Genomic DNA, 18,243 nt, shown 5'->3' with positions numbered 1-18,243 from the left:
AGACTTACTGCATTATCATGAGCAAACCCTTTGAAAGCCAAGTTTAATAGGATAAAAAGTAAAAATAAGTTCTGGTACTTCAAATAAGGTAAGTGAATTATGCTTCAATTTCCATAGTTTATAAATACTTTTAAGCATAGGAATATATACAAATCAGTTGTCTGAACCTGAAAATTTGCTTGTGTGTGTGTGTGGAGAGAGAGAGAGAGAGAGAGAGAGAGAGAGAGAGAGAGAGACTGACTGATTCATTGTGTAGCCCTGGCTGGCCTGGCATTTGCTACATAGACCAGGCTGGTCCTGAACTTACAAAGATCCACCTGCCTCTGCCTCCCCAGTGCTGGGATTAAAGGTATGAGCCATCATACCCAGCTACTGGTTTTTACTTTTTTAATTTTTCAAGGCAAGAGTTTCTCTGTGTAGCCTTGGCTGTTCTGGAACTGGATTTGTTGGCCTCTACCTCACAAAGACTCACCTGCTTCTACCTCCTGAGTGCTGGGATTAAAGGCTCGTGCCATTACACCTGGCTCCAGCTACTGGGTTTTTTGTTGTTGTTGTTTTTTGAGACAGTGTTTCTCTGTATAGTTTTGGAGCCCTTCCTGGAACTCACTCTGTAGTCCAGGCTGGCCTTGAACTTGCAGAGATCTGCCTACCTCTGCCTCCCGAGTGCTGGGATTAAAGGTGTGAGCCACCACTGCCCGGCTCCAGCTACTGTTTTTAACACGCTCACATTTCACATTGAAGCTGCACAGATCAATTTTATTCCACTTTAAACGGCAGTAAGGTTACCTGGAACCTCTCCATAACTGTAACATCTGTCAGGCATACTTTAGCACTTTCTTCTTCAGGCATGATTGTACCCAGGAGTGTTTCCTGTTCTTCTATGTCAGTCTTTAGGCGCTGGATGTCTCTATTGACATTCTGTAGTCTGTTTCTTAATTCTGGTATTTCCTTCTCCTTCAAATCAATTATGCTTTGCCTTAGGAGAAAACACAATGAAAATCATTTCACTCTAGCTCACATTTCCTCATAACTAAAGCGAGGTTATTATGTGTTTTGGCAAGAACAGCACAGAAGAGATACTAGCCCTTTCCAGGACATCCTGTCAGTAGCTCCGTGATGTCAACGTGTCTATTATTTGTGATGACCACCTCATTTGTTTGGTTACAGTGGGGTTAACCATGTTTCTCCACGGTAAATGCCTACTTTTTTTCTTTGTATTTGAAAAATACCTCTCAAGAGGAATACACTGAGAATATGTGACTATCCTGTTTTCAAACCCCTGCCTACGGGTGCTAGTAAAACATGACCCAGGTGGGTTAGGCGGCATTCCTAAGGGCATTCAGCAGAGCCAGAATTAGAAATCCCAGCCACTGCTTTTCCACATTTAAAAAAGTTCTCCTAGCTTATTAGACCTTTGATTTGCTGTTGATTTATGTACACTTCATACATTTCAGAACGCTTTTTCCTCTTCTGGGAGAGAAGCCGTCCTCTCACGTGTCCTCAACTCATTCCTCCTTCCCCACTTCTCCAAGACGGCCTTCTGCCGCTGGCTCTTGGAAGTCTTCTGAATTTGAGTTTTGTTGCTTTTAGTAGCTGCAGCCTCCGCTCACGTGCATCCTCACTCAGTGCCCCATCAGTACCATGACCCACTTTCAGCAGCTCCTAGGGACCTCTCCTGCTTTCAGCCTCTGTTTCAAGTAATAGAATGTATGATAGCAATACTAGCACACTGGTACCACTTCAGAACAGAACCTTAGCTGGACGTGGTGATGCACGCCTTTAATCTCAGTGCTCAAGAGGTAGGGGCAGGCAGATCTCTGTGAGTTGGAGACCAGCCTGGTCTACAGAGTAAGTTCCAGGACAACCAAGACTACATAGTGAGACCCTGTATCCCAAAAAAAAAAAAAAAAAAAAAAAAAAAAAGTGGTCTTAATGTTCCGACTCTCCTTCTGCAGAGAGAGATATGAGTAGTCTTTTCTGAATTCTGGCAGGCTGTGACTGTCACCAACAGAAAATGACAGCAGTACCACTGTGCCAGCTTTTGGATCTAGGTCCTAAGAGATCCAAGCTGGGGCGGAAAGATGGCCTAAAAGTTAGGGGTATGTTGCTGAGTTCAGTTCCCAGCACCCACATCAGGTGGCTCACAAATATCTGTAACTCCAGCTCCCAGGGTATTCAATGCCTATGGCCTCTATGGGTGTATGCATATGCCCCCTCAACATGTATACTGGATTAAAAATAATAAAAATATAAATCTTTAAAAATGAGAGAGAGACTTCACAAAGCATCAGTTTCCTGTCTCTTGGAATAACTGTACTCAGGTAGCCCAGCTACACTGCTGACCAGAGACCAGGACACATGCAGAGGCCACGTGAAAGCACTGTATGACATCCTTCAGCCAGGCTCCCAGCCAGCGGTTGGTATCAGCTATCCTGAACGTCCAGCCCCAGCAAATTTAGGATGATTGATGCTTCCGGCCAAGACCCAGATGACAGCCCTCCTACAGAACCCTGAGAAATGACAGTGAGCCTCACTGTTAGTTACACAGCAGTGACTAGAACAAGTGTTACCGTTCTTCATTCAGCAAAGTAACCAGTCACAAGACATGACAACGATCAAGAAATGCTACTGTGAAGGGGCTTCATGACAGGAGCCCTGAAATGTAACACCATGTTATCTAGTGCCATTTGAAATACTTCAGTATGGTAGAACAATTTCATGATTACTCTGTGTACACTATCAACTTCAAGTTTTATCTTTTATTTGATCTTTTTGTTCTAGAAATTACCTTATTCTGCCTTTTCAATCTCAAGCTACTGCTGAATGTTCTTATCGCCTTCTCTGTGGCTCTAGCAGTCTGGCTTTCTCTCTAGATGCATACAGAAGTTATCTATTGTTGCATAATAAAATACCCCCAAACCAAGCAGCTTAAAAAAAAAGAGTACCAGTTATTGTTCACAGATGTGAGGATCAGGAGGTATGCTGCTGACACAGTCTCTCAGGGAGGTGGAGTCTAGCTATTTGGTCAGGACTACAGTCATCCTAAGATCAACTCTACAAATTCTGCTTCCAAACTCACTTATTCATTAGGAAGGCCTTCAGTCCCCATCATGCAGACTTCTCTCCAGAGCTACTTAAACATGGCAGACTAGACTGGTTGAAGCCACAGTACCTTAGGTAACATAATCTTGGAAGTCCAGGCTATTGCTTCTGTCTTTCCTATTGATTGACTGGTTGATTCTGACAAGTCCCTTGTAGACCATTTTGGCACTGACCTCACTATGCAGAAGAGGATGACCCTGAGTTTCGCTGCCTCCACCTCTGAAGTGCTGTGATTACAGGTATGCACCCCCAGGTAAAGCTATTCCTGAGCTCTTTCAGTTCACACAGACCATCCTGCCACAATATGAGAGGTAACTACACATGAGCACTGAGGGACTATGAGGGCCACTTTAGAAGCTGGCTGCCATAAAGCAATCTCCTTAGACTCTCCTCATTTTCCTGAAACTCTTCTGCAGTTTTCCTGGACAACAGATTCTGGCTTCTCTACTTCCAGAGATTGTCTCACCCTGATCTATTCAATCTACTAATAAGAGGTTAAGTTTCCTAAAACACAATCAAGACTTTAGAATGGCTCCTTATGACCTAGCAGACAGCTACACTAGGTGTGAACATAGTGTGGTCCCATCTTTCCAACTTATGGGAACCAGGCATAAAAATCATGCCTCAAACCTGAGATAACTTTTGGATGCAGTCTAGGGCAAGCTCCTCTCCTCTTTGTACATGGTTCTAATTCCCCTGTTGCCCTTCTAACTAAGACACACAAACTTCTTGAGGCTTTACACCCCCTTTCCTGCCATGTTCTCTAAACGATTATCTCATTCTTACACCCCTGGGCTTGCTTCTTAACGAGCCCATCTGCTGCACCCTTTCAAGTGCTCTCTCTATTAAGCCCAGCTTCCTGTCTCCTTCTGAGAGCTTGTCTCCTTGGTTAGATCAGCTCCTGTGTACATGTCTTACCATGTTCTAGGAGACACCATGATAGAAATCATGTATTTCCTCATGTGACTGTACTTTTTAACAGACTAGTGCCTGAATTTCTTGTATATATGAAAGAGACAGTAACAACAGAAATAATCTATGCTTCTTCAAAAGTGGTAACAACATAAAATACACTCTAAAGTCTTCTGGGGCTGATGAGATTGCTTAGTGAATAAAGGTGCTAGCCACCAAGCCTAATGGTCTGAGTTTGACCCCCAGGACCCACATGGTGGAAGTCTGAACAGACTTCCCAAAGTTGTCCTCTGACCACCCACCACACAAATGGCATGTCATGCCCATACTCACATCAAATAAATAAAATGTAATTTTAAAAGTTGGGGGTTTTTTGGGTGGTGGTGGTGGTGGTGCCTGGAGAGATGGCTCAGCAGTTAAGAGCACTTGGCGGCTCTTCCAGAGGACCAGGATTTATTTCTCAGCCCTCACATGGCAGCTCATGTATCTGTAACTCCAGTCCGAGGGGATCTAATGCCCTCTTCTGGCTTCTGTGGGCACACATGCAGTGCACAGCCATACATGCAGGCAAAACAACCCACATACTTAAAGTTATCTTTTGGAATAACTTTTCCTATTTTGTTTGTGGGGTTTGGAAAGTGCCATCAATAACCAGTTTAAAAGCTGTCAAGTCTCAGGAAACACACTGAGTAAAGGCTACACCAACTCCATGACTACGTCAGGCTTACCTCACAGGCACAAGCCCAAGCATTTCATCACGGCGTCGTTCTTTTTTTTTTAGTTCTGATTCTGTTGACTTGAGCTTATCTGGAGCAAGCCTCAGCTTGGACTGCAAGTCACTGATGACTTCCTGTAATTCAGCCTCCGTCTGAAACACTCTCTGACAGACTGGACAACAAGCCTGGTCCTCATCTGTCAGCTGAGTAATGAACTGGGAGTAAACTGCTGTGGCTCCAGCCAGCATGGCTATTTAAAAACATAAATCTCTAATCAGACACACATATATTTTCTCATATAATCATTATTCTTACAATTTTTGGGATCATACAAAAAGTGTAACATTTTACTGAGATCTTTCTATGTGCCATCTCCTTACCCCGGTCACTCCTTCCCTCTCATATTCCCAATGTACCCAAATGAAATAAAGAGTTAGACATTTAAATCTTCCTAAGGATATTTTATATTCAATTTGCATAGGTTTTTGGTATCATACAAAAAGCATAACATTTTACTGAGGTCTTTCTATGTGCCAGGCATTTCTTACACACACAAAGTTTCAAAATCTCCTATCATCGCCAGGCAGTGGTGGGGGTAGTTCATCAGGAAGCAGAGGCAGGTAGATCTCTGTGAGTTCAAGGCCAGCCTGGTCTACAGAGTGAGTTCCAGGACAGCCAAGGCTACACAGAGAAACCCTGTCTCAAAAAACCAATAAAATAAAATAAAATCTCCTATCCTGGGCTGGAGGGGTGGCTCAGCAGTTAAGAGCACTTGCTGCTCTGGCGGAGAACCAGTTAGTTCTTAGCACCTATACTGGACAGCTCACCATCACCTGCAACTCTACCTCCAGAGGAGATCTGACGCCTCTGGCCTTGGTGGACATCCAACTCACATGCACATACAACAATTAAAAATAATTTAAAAAATAAGTCTTAAAATCTCTGATCCTCGGCGATTACCTGGGAATGAAACTCCAAAAGGCAAAGTGCCGTGATAATATAAACTGTAACTTACCGCGCTGTTTTGAGGACTTTTCAATTTCTTCTTTAAGTCTGCCTAAATCACTTTCAAAATCTTGGCTACCACAAACATCAAATAGCTTATCTTCATAACTGGACAACTGTTCTTCCTTTTTCTTCAGCTCATTATTTACATGATTTTTATTCTGTTCGGCTGAAGCTAGTTCTTTGCTAAAACAAAAACAAATGTGGGATATTTGAAAATTTAAAACATTTTTTTAGATTTAGTTTATGTGTATGAATGTTTTGCCTCCATGTGTGCATGTGTACCATGCACATGCCTGGTGCCCAAAGAAGTCAGAAAGGGTGTCAGATGCCCTGGAACTGGAGTTACAGGCGGTTGTGAGCCACCAAGTATGTGCTGGGTACTAAACCCAGGTCCAATGCAAGAGCAGCCACTGAGCTCTCTCTCCAGCTCCCTAGAAAGTTGAAAAATTTGAGGAAGGAGATAAAAGACAAATTCTGCCAAAAATCATGAAGAGTTAGGTATGAACAAATCCTTTCCTATATTTTTATCGTTTTGTGCTGGAGTAGGACCTGGGACCTCAAGCACACTCTCACACTGAGCTATACTCTAGCCATATTCTTCACAAGTTAGAAGAATATGTTGAGTGCTCCCCTTAGGACACTGACCCATCTGCTAATCCTGAGCATGGACCTGCTCCCAGGTAAATGTACAGGGCAGAGCTGGGCTCTATTTCTGGGGCTCACAGCCTTAGATTCCAGATTATAGGCCTGAGCAGCAGAAGCCAGCTGCTGGCTCGACTGGAGACAAAGAAAGGAGCAGCAGAGCAGTTCTCCACTGGTCTCCTTCACAGGGCTCCCTACACTACCCGCCTCTAAACGCCTCCTTGGCCCTTTCCTGTTGCTGTCATCTCCTTATCCGTGGTCACTCGTCCCCTCATTCTTCACACACTTACTTACTAGTACAACTCGTTAGTACCCTAACTCTTTTTTTTTTAATTAATTAATTTATTTATTTAGAAGAGGGCATCAGCTCTCATTACAGATGGTTGTGAGCCACCACATGGGTGCTGGGAATTGAACTCAGGACCTCCGAAAGAGCAGCCAGTGTTCTTAACCTCTGAGCCATCTCTCCAGCCCAGTACCCTAACTCTTAATCACCATCCTAGACAATCTCAAAGCTCATGTGTCAGAGGTTTTAGCTTTCTAAGTTATGATGCACCAGTCTGGAAATTCAATGTGCTGTATTCAGCATGCTCTTTAAAACCAAGCAGAAAGAACACAACAGAATAGATGGTACCTAGTACTGTCCGCTGTGAGTCACTGCAAACCCTGCAGAAAAATGACTACAGAAGATGCTTCCATCACACAACCTACAGGCCAAGTGCAGCCTTCATCCTATCCAGTCTCCAGGAAGCACCAAACACTACAGACCTCTCCTTGAGGAAACATCTTCCCAGGGCACCCCAGACATCCTGGCTCCCCAAGCACTCAGTGCTTCCACTGCTAGCTTCCTTTCCTGAGCTTGCCAATGGCGATTACTCCTAGTATTTAGCAGTACCCTCGTCTTTTTCTTTTACATTGTGGGGGGCGTGCATGTGAGGTCAGAGGCAACTTGCAGGAATCAGTTCTCTCCCACCATGTAGGTTCCTGGGATGGAACTGAGGTCATGAGACTTGGCAGTATTACCCTCTAAGACATCTTACTTGTCTCTCTTTGTACAATTCTTTCATGGTGACATAGCTTATACCAATTACTTTATTCTTTCTAACAAACTGCAACAACTTGCAATTTCCTAAACTTAAATATTCTATTCACTAAAAGACCTTTCCGAGAGATACAAGTTTGAGCCAGACATGGTGACATATACCTTGTAATTCCAGTACTCCAAAGGATCAGAGGATCTCAAGTTGGAGACCAGCCTACGCTATACTGTAAGACCCTGTTCAAACAAACAAAAAAGTAACACACCATAAATACAGCTAAAGCTAAATCTACTATCTCCCTAGAAATTTTATGAGAAATATTGTACCCTCTTATCCAAAAACCACTTAAGGGAACATCCAAGAAAGTCTGAGCAATGCACTGTTCAGAGACAGAATACAACTTTCAGATGTCAATCTTCTTCTACAGTTTTAACAGACAAGAGGCCCCAACCACTCACATTACATTTTATTTAAATTGCCAGAAGAAGAAAAAAAATCAACTGACTATGATGTATCATTTCATGAATGTTTAAAACAATTAAAAATAAAAGCATGAAATAAGGAGATTTCTATCAGTGGCAATGTTTTAGCAACTCACTTCAGTGTGGCAAGTCTGTCCCTGGTCTGGTTGATTTCTTTGGATTTAGAATGAAGCCAGTCTTCAAGCTGTTTTTTGTTAGGAAAATACCCCAACAGTGAAGTCAGCTCATCACTGTGCCTAGACTTTATCTTTCTGATTTGTTCATCTTTGTCAGCCTATAATGAAATATAAAACAGACAAATCAACTTTACGAAGTCAAGCCTGTATCTCCACATTCTATTAAGAACACAAAATAAATTCTGGGGATTGGTGCGACAGCTCAGCAGGCCAAAGCTTTTGCCACAAAAGCCTGATGACCCGAGTTCACCCCTGAGACCCACATGAAGGTAGGAGAGAGCCAACCCCACACCGTTGTCTCTCTTTCTCTCTCTCTCTCTCTCTTTTTAACTTTTTTGAGACAGAGTCTCACTCAGTAGTCCTGACTGTCCTGGAACTCGCTATGTAGACCAGGCTGGTGAGGAACTCACAGAGATCTGTCTACCTCTGCCACTCAAATGCTGAAATAAAGGTATACACCACTATAGGGGCTACAAAAAGCAGAAGGGCCAGGCAGTGGTGGCGCACGTCTTTTTTTTTTTTTTTTTTGGTTTTTCGAGACAGGGTTTCTCTGTGTAGCTTTGCGCCTCTCCTGGATCTCGCGCTGTAGACCAGGCTGGCCTCGAACTTACAGAGATCCTCCTGCCTCTGCCTCCCGAGTGCTGGGATTAAAGGCGTGCACCACCACTGCCCGGCTTCCTTTTTTTTTTAAACATCTGTGTGTGTGCACTCTGACCATGGCATACACATGTGGAGGTCTAAGGACAACTTTGGAGTCGGCTCTTTCCTTCTATTGTGTGAGTTCCAGGATTAAATTCAGGTGGGCAGGCTTGGTAAAGAGTGTCTTTACCTTCAAGATATCTTCCAAGTCTCAGGATGGTCTTTTTAAGCCAGAGCGAAAATTCTAATGTCATAAAAAATTTTAATTCTATATGTCAAAAGTTACCAACATTGAACACATTTTTGTGTTTTTATTTCTGGACTTTCTGTTATTAAAACTTATCTAGGCAGCCGGGCGGTGGTGGCGCACGCCTTTAATCCCAGCACTTGGGAGGCAGAGCCAGGCGGATCTCTGTGAGTTCGAGGCCAGCCTGGGCTACCAAGTGAGTCCCAGGAAAGGCGCAAAGCTACACAGAGAAACCCTGTCTCGAAAAACCAAAAAAAAAAAAAAAAAAACCTTATCTAGGCAATGGCATATGCTTATATTCCCAGTTAGGAGGCCGAGGGAGGAGAATCACTGAGTCCACAGAGTCAGAGGCCAGCAAGGGCAACAGGACAGGGCTACAGCTCATCTCAAAAACAGTAACTAAAACGAAAAAAGAAAACAAAAGTTTTAAGTTTGAAAGTCGATTCTATAAACATATTTTTAATACTAAGTTCTTACAACCTCTAAATACAAAGCAATACCAAATCAATACTTCACAGTCTTCCTACTACAAATGGAAGATGAGCTATTTTAAATACCAACCAGTATAGCTAAGACAGAAGGAAAATCCTACCTTGTCTTTGGTCAGCATCTCCATCTGCGTGCGGGTGGTTGTGTGATGATTCAACTGCTCCATCTCCTGGTCCAGCTTCCGCAAGCTCCGGTCCAGGTCGGCTTTCTCACTTTGAAGGCTTATTACCTCTGCCTTTAGGGTTTCTACACTGCTATTTTTCTCAGCCTTGCTTAGTTCACGTTCCTAATCAATAATTGAAACAAATGCACGTTTATATGTTCTGTGCCAGAGTTAGGACAATGACAAAATGTAATGGGAATTACCTCTCAGGGTCACCTGCTTTGAAACAGCTCTTTCCACTTTTGGAGCATGTATTGTTCTTTCTTTTAATAAACCTTCAGTTTTGCCACTAAAAACAAAAATCATTTCTAAGAGCATCAAAACACTACTTTTTGTTCATTACCAAAAGAGGAAAAAAATAAACTTAAATATGCTTTGGCAAAAATCTTATTCAGGTTACTGTACTAACTGTAATGATAGAGAATTGGTAAATAAACCTAGAAGGGCCCAACAGAAAGGAGAAATGAAAATTAAAAAAAAAAAGAGTGAGGGCTGGAAAGACGGTTCGACAGTTAAGAGCACATACTGTTTCCCAGAGACTCAAGTTCAATTCCCAGAACTCAGGTCAGGCAGCGCGCAGATACAGATCCAACGCTTTTGGCCTCTTTCAGTACGTGGACCCCCTTGCACATACCCACACAGACACACACATGCATAATTAAAAATAAATCTTTAAAGAAAAGAATTAAGGGAAATGTATCCATGTAGATGGATGAGAAACTCTCGTCACCATTTAGGTCTTTATTACGTCTCCAAGTAACTCACTGTATTGCTTAGCATGTAGAAACCACAGAACCACTATGACGTGGTCCCTCACTGGCACTTGCCCACCCTGACAACACTGTGATAAACTGTAAACTGATGAAAATGTACACTGCAGTGGCAGTTTACCCGAGTCATGGAGGTGGACACAGAGGCTCTGCCAGGCATCAGGATGCTGACTTTGAAGAGGACCAGAAATGTCAAGGAAGAGGACAGAAGCAAGGAAGAAACTCAAAACTCTTAAAGAAAATGGCCAGGAAAATTCGTTTACCACAGGAAAAGTGGTAACAAGTCAATCACATAAAATCTAAGTGTGGAAACTAACTGGAAAAACACTCCAGTTTTAACTTAGGTTGAATGCCGAGGTACTTGTAATGATCACCTCACTTTGTTGTGTTTGGAAAACACATCTGTGAGCCACACTCAAAGAGCCTTTGAGTTAGAGAATCTAAAGCTTGGAAGTCTGAAGACAAGTATTTTTTAGAGTTTTCTCGGTGAGCCTGGTTTCTAGCCCACCCACTTCTAGAGTCAAGGAGCTGATGACCAAGCCATTTAAATAAACCTCGTTTACATGGATTATCAAATGAAGTGACGCACTCGCAGGGCAAGAGAGAGGACACTCAGAATGGAGGGTCGCAGGTGTCTTAGACGTGAGAGCGCTCAGGGGCCACTTGGTCACTTGGACAGCTTACGGTTTTTTTGAGCTCCTGGTCCAGCTCCAGAATCCTGTCCGATGAGCCCTCTAGTGTCTGCAGCTCATTCTTCACGTTCCGCAGCTCGCTCTGCTTCTTAGTGAGCAGTTCTGTTTTCAGCTCAATCATTCGGCCCAGTCCGGCCTTCTTGTCCCTTATCTCATCAATCTGCTTTTGCTTCAGAGTTTCTTTTTCTGTAAGGTCATTCTAAATGCCAAGAATATGCATTAGTAAGTCTTTCATTAAGCAACTAAGGAAATTTCCCTTTAAAGTAACATATAGAACGAAGAAAACATAGGAAATTTCTAAAACCGTGAAAAGCACTGCCCTGAGGTGACCATCAGTAACCATGAGCACAGTTTTTTGCAATTATCCTCAAAAATAAATTTTACTTAAACAAAACCACAGACCTACATTTTGCTCCTATTTTTATCCTTATGAATTAAATAAAATGTTTCTAAAAGTTTTTATTCTACTTAATAGCCAAACACTCACTAAATATGTGACAAAGTCAGGTTCACTTAAAAAGTTTATTGAATCACGTAGGGTGTGATTTAATCCCAGTACTTGGGAGGCAGAGGCGGGCGGATCTCTATGAGTTCGAGGCCAGCCTGGTCTACAAAGTGAGTTCCAGGACAGCCAGGGCTACGCAGAGAAACCCTGTCTCAAAAATCAAACACACAACAACAACAACAAAAAAAAGTTTATCAAATCACCTAGTGAATCTGACACAAAAGACAGCAAACCTGGATTTCAAGATATTTACCAAGAGCTGGCTGGCAATTTGAGCTTCTCTTTCCTGTCTCTCTCTTACAAGTCCGTGAAAATTTTTAATCTGTCTTTCACTAAAGGGCCCACGCTCAAAACCATCCAATTCGAGATGTGTTGCCAAAGACTGAATTAATGAATCTCTGGCTCGGATATGTTCTTGATGGCGATCTGCCTGTAGTTGTAGACGACCTTTATTTAAAAAAACAAAACTTTTTTCAGCTGATTTAAGTTGTGGTAACAGTAGACTCATATTGCACTTGTAAAAATAACACAGTATAACCTCTTCTATAGTCTGCCCACTTTACTCTAATGGAAACTGTAAAACTGTTGTTTAAAGTCTACACTGGTATACTAACATTGTATAACCCATCAGGTCTGTCCAAATTCCCCAGTGTTATTTGTACTCATTTGTGTGCATGCATTAAGTTCTGTGTAATTTTTTAGAAAAGGTTTAAAATTTTTGAGCCGGGCGGTGGTGGCGCACGCCTTTAATCCTAGCACTCGGGAGGCAGAGCAAGGCGGATCTCTGTGAGTTCGAGGCCAGCCTGGCCTCCAAAGCGAGTTCCAGGAAAGGCGCAAAGCTACACAGAGAAACCCTGTCTCGAAAAACCAAAAAAAAAAAAATTTTGTTTATACATATATGTGTGTCTGTGCCACAAGTGTGAGTTCCCATGGAGACAAGAGGGTATTAGATCCTTGGAACCAGAGTTACAGGTGACTGTAAGTCACCCAATGTAGGTGCTGGGAACTAAGCTCAAGTTCTCTGGAAGAGCAGCAAGTGCTCTAACCACTGAACCATCTCTGTAAGCCCAAAGTCTATATAATTTTATCCCACATCAGTTTGTATGTCCAAAAAGCAGTATAGATATTAAACAGTTTCAGCACCTGAAGAACCTTCTTGTTCTGTAGCCATAAGCACATCCATCTTCCTCCTGTCCCTCCTTCTGTCCACTATCCCTAGCAACCACGTATTTTGGTTGCTATGTCCTGCGTCCCCGATTTTGACATTTCAGAATACTATAGAAATGGAAGCACACTCTACAGCCTTTGAGACTGGGTGTTCTCAGGGTTAAGTCTGTGGAGTCTTCCTTCACGCAGAAAACGCATGTGCTAGAAGGGAGAAGGCCGGGCAGCCCAGCCCTTACCCTGCTCCACAAGCAGCTCCTCTCTTTCCTGGTTGAGGAGGCGAGCTTCTTTGTTCAGCTTCTCCAGTTCACGCTGACAGTCCACCAAGCGCCTCTCTTTCTCCCTCACTGTTCTCTGGTGATTGTGATACAAGTCATTCAGCTGCTCATCAGTCCCTTGAAACACCTGTGTCAATCCAAAACACAGCTTTAATGTATAAATATGCCAAGCACCCAGACATATCAAATATAAATAAAATTTTATCCAATACCCATTTTAACAGAGGTATCACAAACACCAAGATTCAGGCTTACCTTTTCCCTAAAATGTGGAGACAAAAGGGTTTTAATGCAATTCATTATGATAATCCCTAAATTTTCAAACCGAGCAAAACTGCTGACCACAAACCTTTTCCATCTTCTGTTCTAATTCACTGTTATCTTTTTCCATTTGCTTCTTTCGGCTATCCAAGGCTTTAATTTCATTGTCAAGTCTCATTATTTTAGAGAGGTTGTGTTCAATTTCTTTCAGGCGATTCTGAAAGTAACGACAAATTCTACATGAATGGAATCCATTGTGCTTACATCATTGAGGAAGGGACCTAAGTTATGCAAGGACCGTTTACTAAGACACCACCATTTAGTGCTAACAGCAGCCTGTGAAAGGGGCACTAGAGATACTATGTAAAGCATTAAGGACATCATAAAGCCCATACCCTGCTTTCATTTGTTCCTAAGGTACTGGCAGCTACAGTGTGTAAATGCCACATTTTAACTATTGATGCTAAACTGATAAGAACAGATACTACACTTGCTCCTAGTCAAAAGACCAAGAAGTGACTTATTATTACTTATGTATAAATGCATGTGTGTTTGTTTACATGCCCAAGGAGGTCAGACAAGTGCCAGATCCCCTGGAGCTAGAGTTACAGGCAATTGTGAGCTATCTGATATGAATGCTGGGAACTGAAAGTGGATCTTCTATAAGAACAGTGAGCCCTCTTAACTGCTGAGCCTTCAATCCGACCTGTGACATGCCACATTTTAAGAACAGAATTCTTAAATGATGATGAAGTGCTGAGGCTTGGTCCTAGGGCTTCGTACATAATAGGCAAGCATTTTAACACTGAGCTATAGTCTCAAACCTAACTTCTTGCTGTTTTAGTTGACATAGGCTCTCATGTAGTCCTCACTGGCTTTAAACTCACTATGTAGCCAGATGACCTTAAATTCCCAATCTTTCTGCCTCCATTCATCAAGTACATCAGGCATAAATGTGGTGCACAGATATACATGCAGGCAAAACATACACATAAAAATAACGGAAAAAAAAATAAAATAAATCATTCTAGTAACATATCTATGTTCTGTACACTAATGGACAGCATGCAGTCACCATACAAACAGGAACTTCCTTCACTTTGTTGTCTCCCATATCCCCGGAAGTGCTCGATGTTAGCTAAGTGAAAGATTCGCACAAAATCATCTTACAAACAGTAATGGTCATATCACTGATTAAAGCCTACTGTGTTCCAGACACTACTAGGTAAGAGCACATGCGAAGCAGCACTGTCAGAAGACCTGACCAAGTTGGACAAAGCTTCAGGGACCAGGCCGGAATCAGGAGAAGTGGTGTGTACCTAACGCCAGGGCTCGGGAGGGGAGACTGACAGAGACAAGACTGGGAGGTAAGGCTGGAATGCAGGTCCTCCTTGAGCTTGCAGACGGAGGCACAGAATGTCTGGGTAAATGCTAGCAAATGCATGCATCTCTTGAAGGCCTTTCTTATACACCATAGGGTTCAGCTGCTGCCCTCATCCAGGCTCTGAAAGAGGTAGGGAAAAGGGTCCCTTGATCCTAGCCCAGGAGTCTAAGGTCAGCCTGGGTAAACGGCTAAGATCCTGTCTCATAGATAAATACGTAAAACCAGAAGAGGGTAGGAAGAAGAAACAACCAAAGCCAAGTATGTATGAAAATTTGGTAAGAAAACGTGCTAATTTTTTTTTTGGTCTTTTTTTTTTTTTTTCCCCTGGAGCTGAGGACCAAACCCAGGGGCCTTGCGCTTGTAGGCAAGCACTCTACCACTGAGCTAAATCCCCAACCCAAAAAACCTGCTAATCTGTAAGCTGCTTAAAACATCAACAACACAGGGCTTAGAAAACTATACTAGCTGGTGGGTGGAGGTGCATGCCTTTAATCCCAGCACTCAGGAGGCAGAGGCAGATGGATCTCTGTGAGTTCGAGGCCAACCTACAAAGTGAGTTCCAGGACAGGCTCCAAAGTTACACAGAGAAGCCCTGTCTCAAAAAAACAAAAAACAAATAAACAAAAAGTTATACTAATTTGCATATATGTAATGGATGAATTCCAAATTTTGTACAAATGTCAGCAACACCCTTAAAACTATAAAAATTCTCTACAAAGACAATTTGAAAATCTCAAAAAAAAAAATAAACAAACAAACAGAAAAAAACCAAAAAACTGTAAAGTCAGGTCTTGCTGTAGCAGGGTTTAACAGCTAGGACCAGTGCCAACCACTCACCCATGATCTACTTTCAAATACAACCTCACCAGGCAATTTAGAGACCAACTGTCTAATTGGGTGTGGTAGCACAGCCTTTAAGTCCAGCACTGAGAGGCAGAGGCAGGTGGAGGCCAGCCTGATCTACAGAGTGAGTTCTAGGGCAGGCAGGACTATACAGAAAAAGTCTGTATTGAAGAAAAAAAATCAAAATAAATAAATAAATAAATAAGAATGACTTATTGTCTAACACAGACCTAAAATTTTAGACAGGATTAAGTTTCTGGTAATTTTAAAGAAATATACGCCGGGCGGTGGTGGCGCACGCCTTTAATCCCAGCACTCGGGAGGCAGAGCCAGGCGGATCTCTGTGAGTTCGAGGCCAGCCTGGGCTACCAAGTGAGTTCCACGAAAGGCGCAAAGCTACACAGAGAAACCCTGTCTCGAAAAACCAAAAAAAAAAAAAAAAAGAAGAAATATACATGCTCCTGAAGGTCATATAAAAATAAGTACTCTGTGGAGATGGAGACATGGCTTAGTAGTTAAGAGCAGCTTGATTCCCATCACCCACATGGTGACTCACAATGTCTGTAACTCCAGTTCCAGGGGATCAGACCCTTTTCTGGCTTCCACAGGCACTGCACACACATGGTGCACAGACATGCATGCAGGCAAAACACCAATACACATAAAACAAAAATAACTGTTTTTTAAAAGGTACTTTAGGCTGGAAGGTGGTGACATTGTGGTGGGGGAGGGAGTTTCTTCTTAGAATGCTAGATGACAGCTATTGCCACCATGGTAAACACAGTCAGTAACTAAGTGCTGTGTACTTGTAAACTGCTGAGAGAATAAATTTTAAGTGCTCCTACCACACAAATGTTAACTGGCTGGCTTTACCCATCCTTATAGCAAATACTTACATAAATCATATTATATGTCATAAACACACACAATTTTAATTTGCCCCTAAGAAAAAAATCAGTTACCTTCAATGGCTCAAGTTCATTCTCATAGGACCTGACAATCTCCTGTGAAGATGCTAGCTGGGCCTCCTTACTGCTAATCTGGTCGCGGATCTCACAGGCTTTCTCCTTATTTTGCTTCAGATATTTCAGTTCTGTCTGACACTCTTTTACCTTCTGACCTTGTGTCTGACGCACCTGTCGAAGGGTATCCAAGGCTTTAATGTACCTGTGAAGATAGGAAAGAAAAGCAAAATTTCTGGCTGAGTAAATTACAGTAGAATATTATGCAAACATTAATACTACATTTGGAGTTAATAACCTGGGAAATGCTTATGACATCATTTATTCTATCAGATAAACATGCACAGCAAGAAAACTGAAAGTATGCCCAATGGCTGCCACTTGGTGGAGTAGTGAGTGCTGACTCTTTTTGCTTTTTAATTTTGTCTTTTTTTTTTTTTTTTTTTTTTTTTTTTTTTTTTTTTTGGTTTTTCGAGACAGGGTTTCTCTGTGTAGCTTTGCGCCTTTCCTGGGACCCACTTGGTAGCCCAGGCTCGCCTCGAACTCACAGAGATCCGCCTGGCTCTGCCTCCTGAGTGCTGGGATTAAAGGCGTGCGCCACCACCGCCCGGCTAATTTTGTCTTTTATAAGAGCATTGCCGGGAGGTGGTGGTGCATGCCTCTGATCCCAGAACTCAGAAGGCAGAGGCAGGCGGATCTCTGTGAGTTCAAGGCCAGCCTGGTCTACAAAGCATGTTCCTTGACTGCCAGAACTGTTACACGGAGAAACCTTGTTTCAAAACACTAAAAAAAAAAAAAAAAATTTAAAAAGAGCATCAAGGTGGCCATGGTGGTGTGTCCCTAAAACTCCAGGTGCTGGGTGAGCACAGAAGTTTGAGGGTAGCCTGGGCAATAAAACCAACTGAAACACCTAGTCCAGAATGGGGATCTAACTTGTAAGGACCTGGTTCAAGCACAGTCTCACAAAATACAACATGACTAAGTAACTTTGCAGCTACAAAAGTCACAGATACAAACCTTGTTGCTGAAAAAATCTCATCAAACTTCTGCTTCAGGGCCTTTCCTTCACTTAAAGGCCAGTTGGAGTCTTCTTGGTGACAGAAAATGACATTATTTAGCACAGCCTTGGAAACCCCAAGACAGCTTATCATTTCTCGGTCTATTTCTGCACATTTGGAGCTGACACTGACATTTTCACCATGCCTACAAGGGTGAGAATCAAGGCTGTGAGTGAAATGACCTTCGGAGGTACCTACTCTGCTGTTTAATCTTACAAACCCTTCTCTTGAGGTCTTATCTACCTGAGACTGGCCTCAAGCTCACTATGTAGCCAAGAACGATCTAAGAACTACCCCCAAGCCCCAAGTACTAGGATTACAAGGGTCTGCCACCCCCAGTCTATGTGGTATATACTAGGCAAATACTCTACCAGCTGAGCACTTATCAGCACATGTCATTCTTCACAAAAAAACAAAATGGCCCTTTGCCTGTCCCATTAAAACGGTGTCCTCCTGCTAAGATAATCTTGCAGCCAGGGAAACAGATTAGTTGGTGAAGTGCCTGCTACCCAAGCATCACGACTGGAGTTCAGTTCCCAGCACCCATGTAAAGAAAGCTCAGGTGGTGGCATGCACTTGTAGTATCAGCTGAGGAGGCAGAGACAGGAGGACTCCTGGGACTCACAGGCCGTTAGCCTAGTTGAACTAGCAAGCTTCAGGTCAATAAATGACTATGTCTCAAAAAAAAGAGGTGACTGGCTCCTGAAGAA

General features: G+C 42.7%; 1 protein-coding gene and 1 pseudogene across 4 annotated transcripts in view; both read right to left on the bottom strand.

The window, feature by feature from the left end:
* The window catches only part of Rad50 (RAD50 double strand break repair protein), a 204,594-nt gene that overhangs the window by 31,748 nt on the left and 154,603 nt on the right, over positions 1 to 18,243 (bottom strand). For all 4 annotated transcript variants that reach the window (XM_052757808.1, XM_052757807.1, XM_052757809.1 and 1 more), the window contains 11 exons: positions 17,493 to 17,678; positions 16,476 to 16,680; positions 13,375 to 13,503; positions 12,987 to 13,152; positions 11,837 to 12,030; positions 11,071 to 11,277; positions 9,557 to 9,739; positions 8,019 to 8,176; positions 5,746 to 5,921; positions 4,743 to 4,980; positions 787 to 976 (listed from right to left, as the gene is read on the bottom strand). In XM_052757808.1, coding sequence (XP_052613768.1) covers positions 787 to 976; positions 4,743 to 4,980; positions 5,746 to 5,921; positions 8,019 to 8,176; positions 9,557 to 9,739; positions 11,071 to 11,277; positions 11,837 to 12,030; positions 12,987 to 13,152; positions 13,375 to 13,503; positions 16,476 to 16,680; positions 17,493 to 17,678 — 2,032 coding nt within the window. The remainder of the gene's footprint in view (positions 1 to 786; positions 977 to 4,742; positions 4,981 to 5,745; positions 5,922 to 8,018; positions 8,177 to 9,556; positions 9,740 to 11,070; positions 11,278 to 11,836; positions 12,031 to 12,986; positions 13,153 to 13,374; positions 13,504 to 16,475; positions 16,681 to 17,492; positions 17,679 to 18,243) is intronic.
* On the bottom strand, positions 13,627 to 13,806 carry LOC128123605 (uncharacterized; annotated as a pseudogene).

The sequence above is a fragment of the Peromyscus californicus genome, unplaced genomic scaffold, assembly GCF_007827085.1.
Source record: "Peromyscus californicus insignis strain IS unplaced genomic scaffold, ASM782708v3 Scaffold_3__1_contigs__length_106647218, whole genome shotgun sequence".
NCBI classification, from domain to species: domain Eukaryota; kingdom Metazoa; phylum Chordata; class Mammalia; order Rodentia; family Cricetidae; genus Peromyscus; species Peromyscus californicus.
This window is presented reverse-complemented; position numbering and strand designations above follow the sequence as displayed.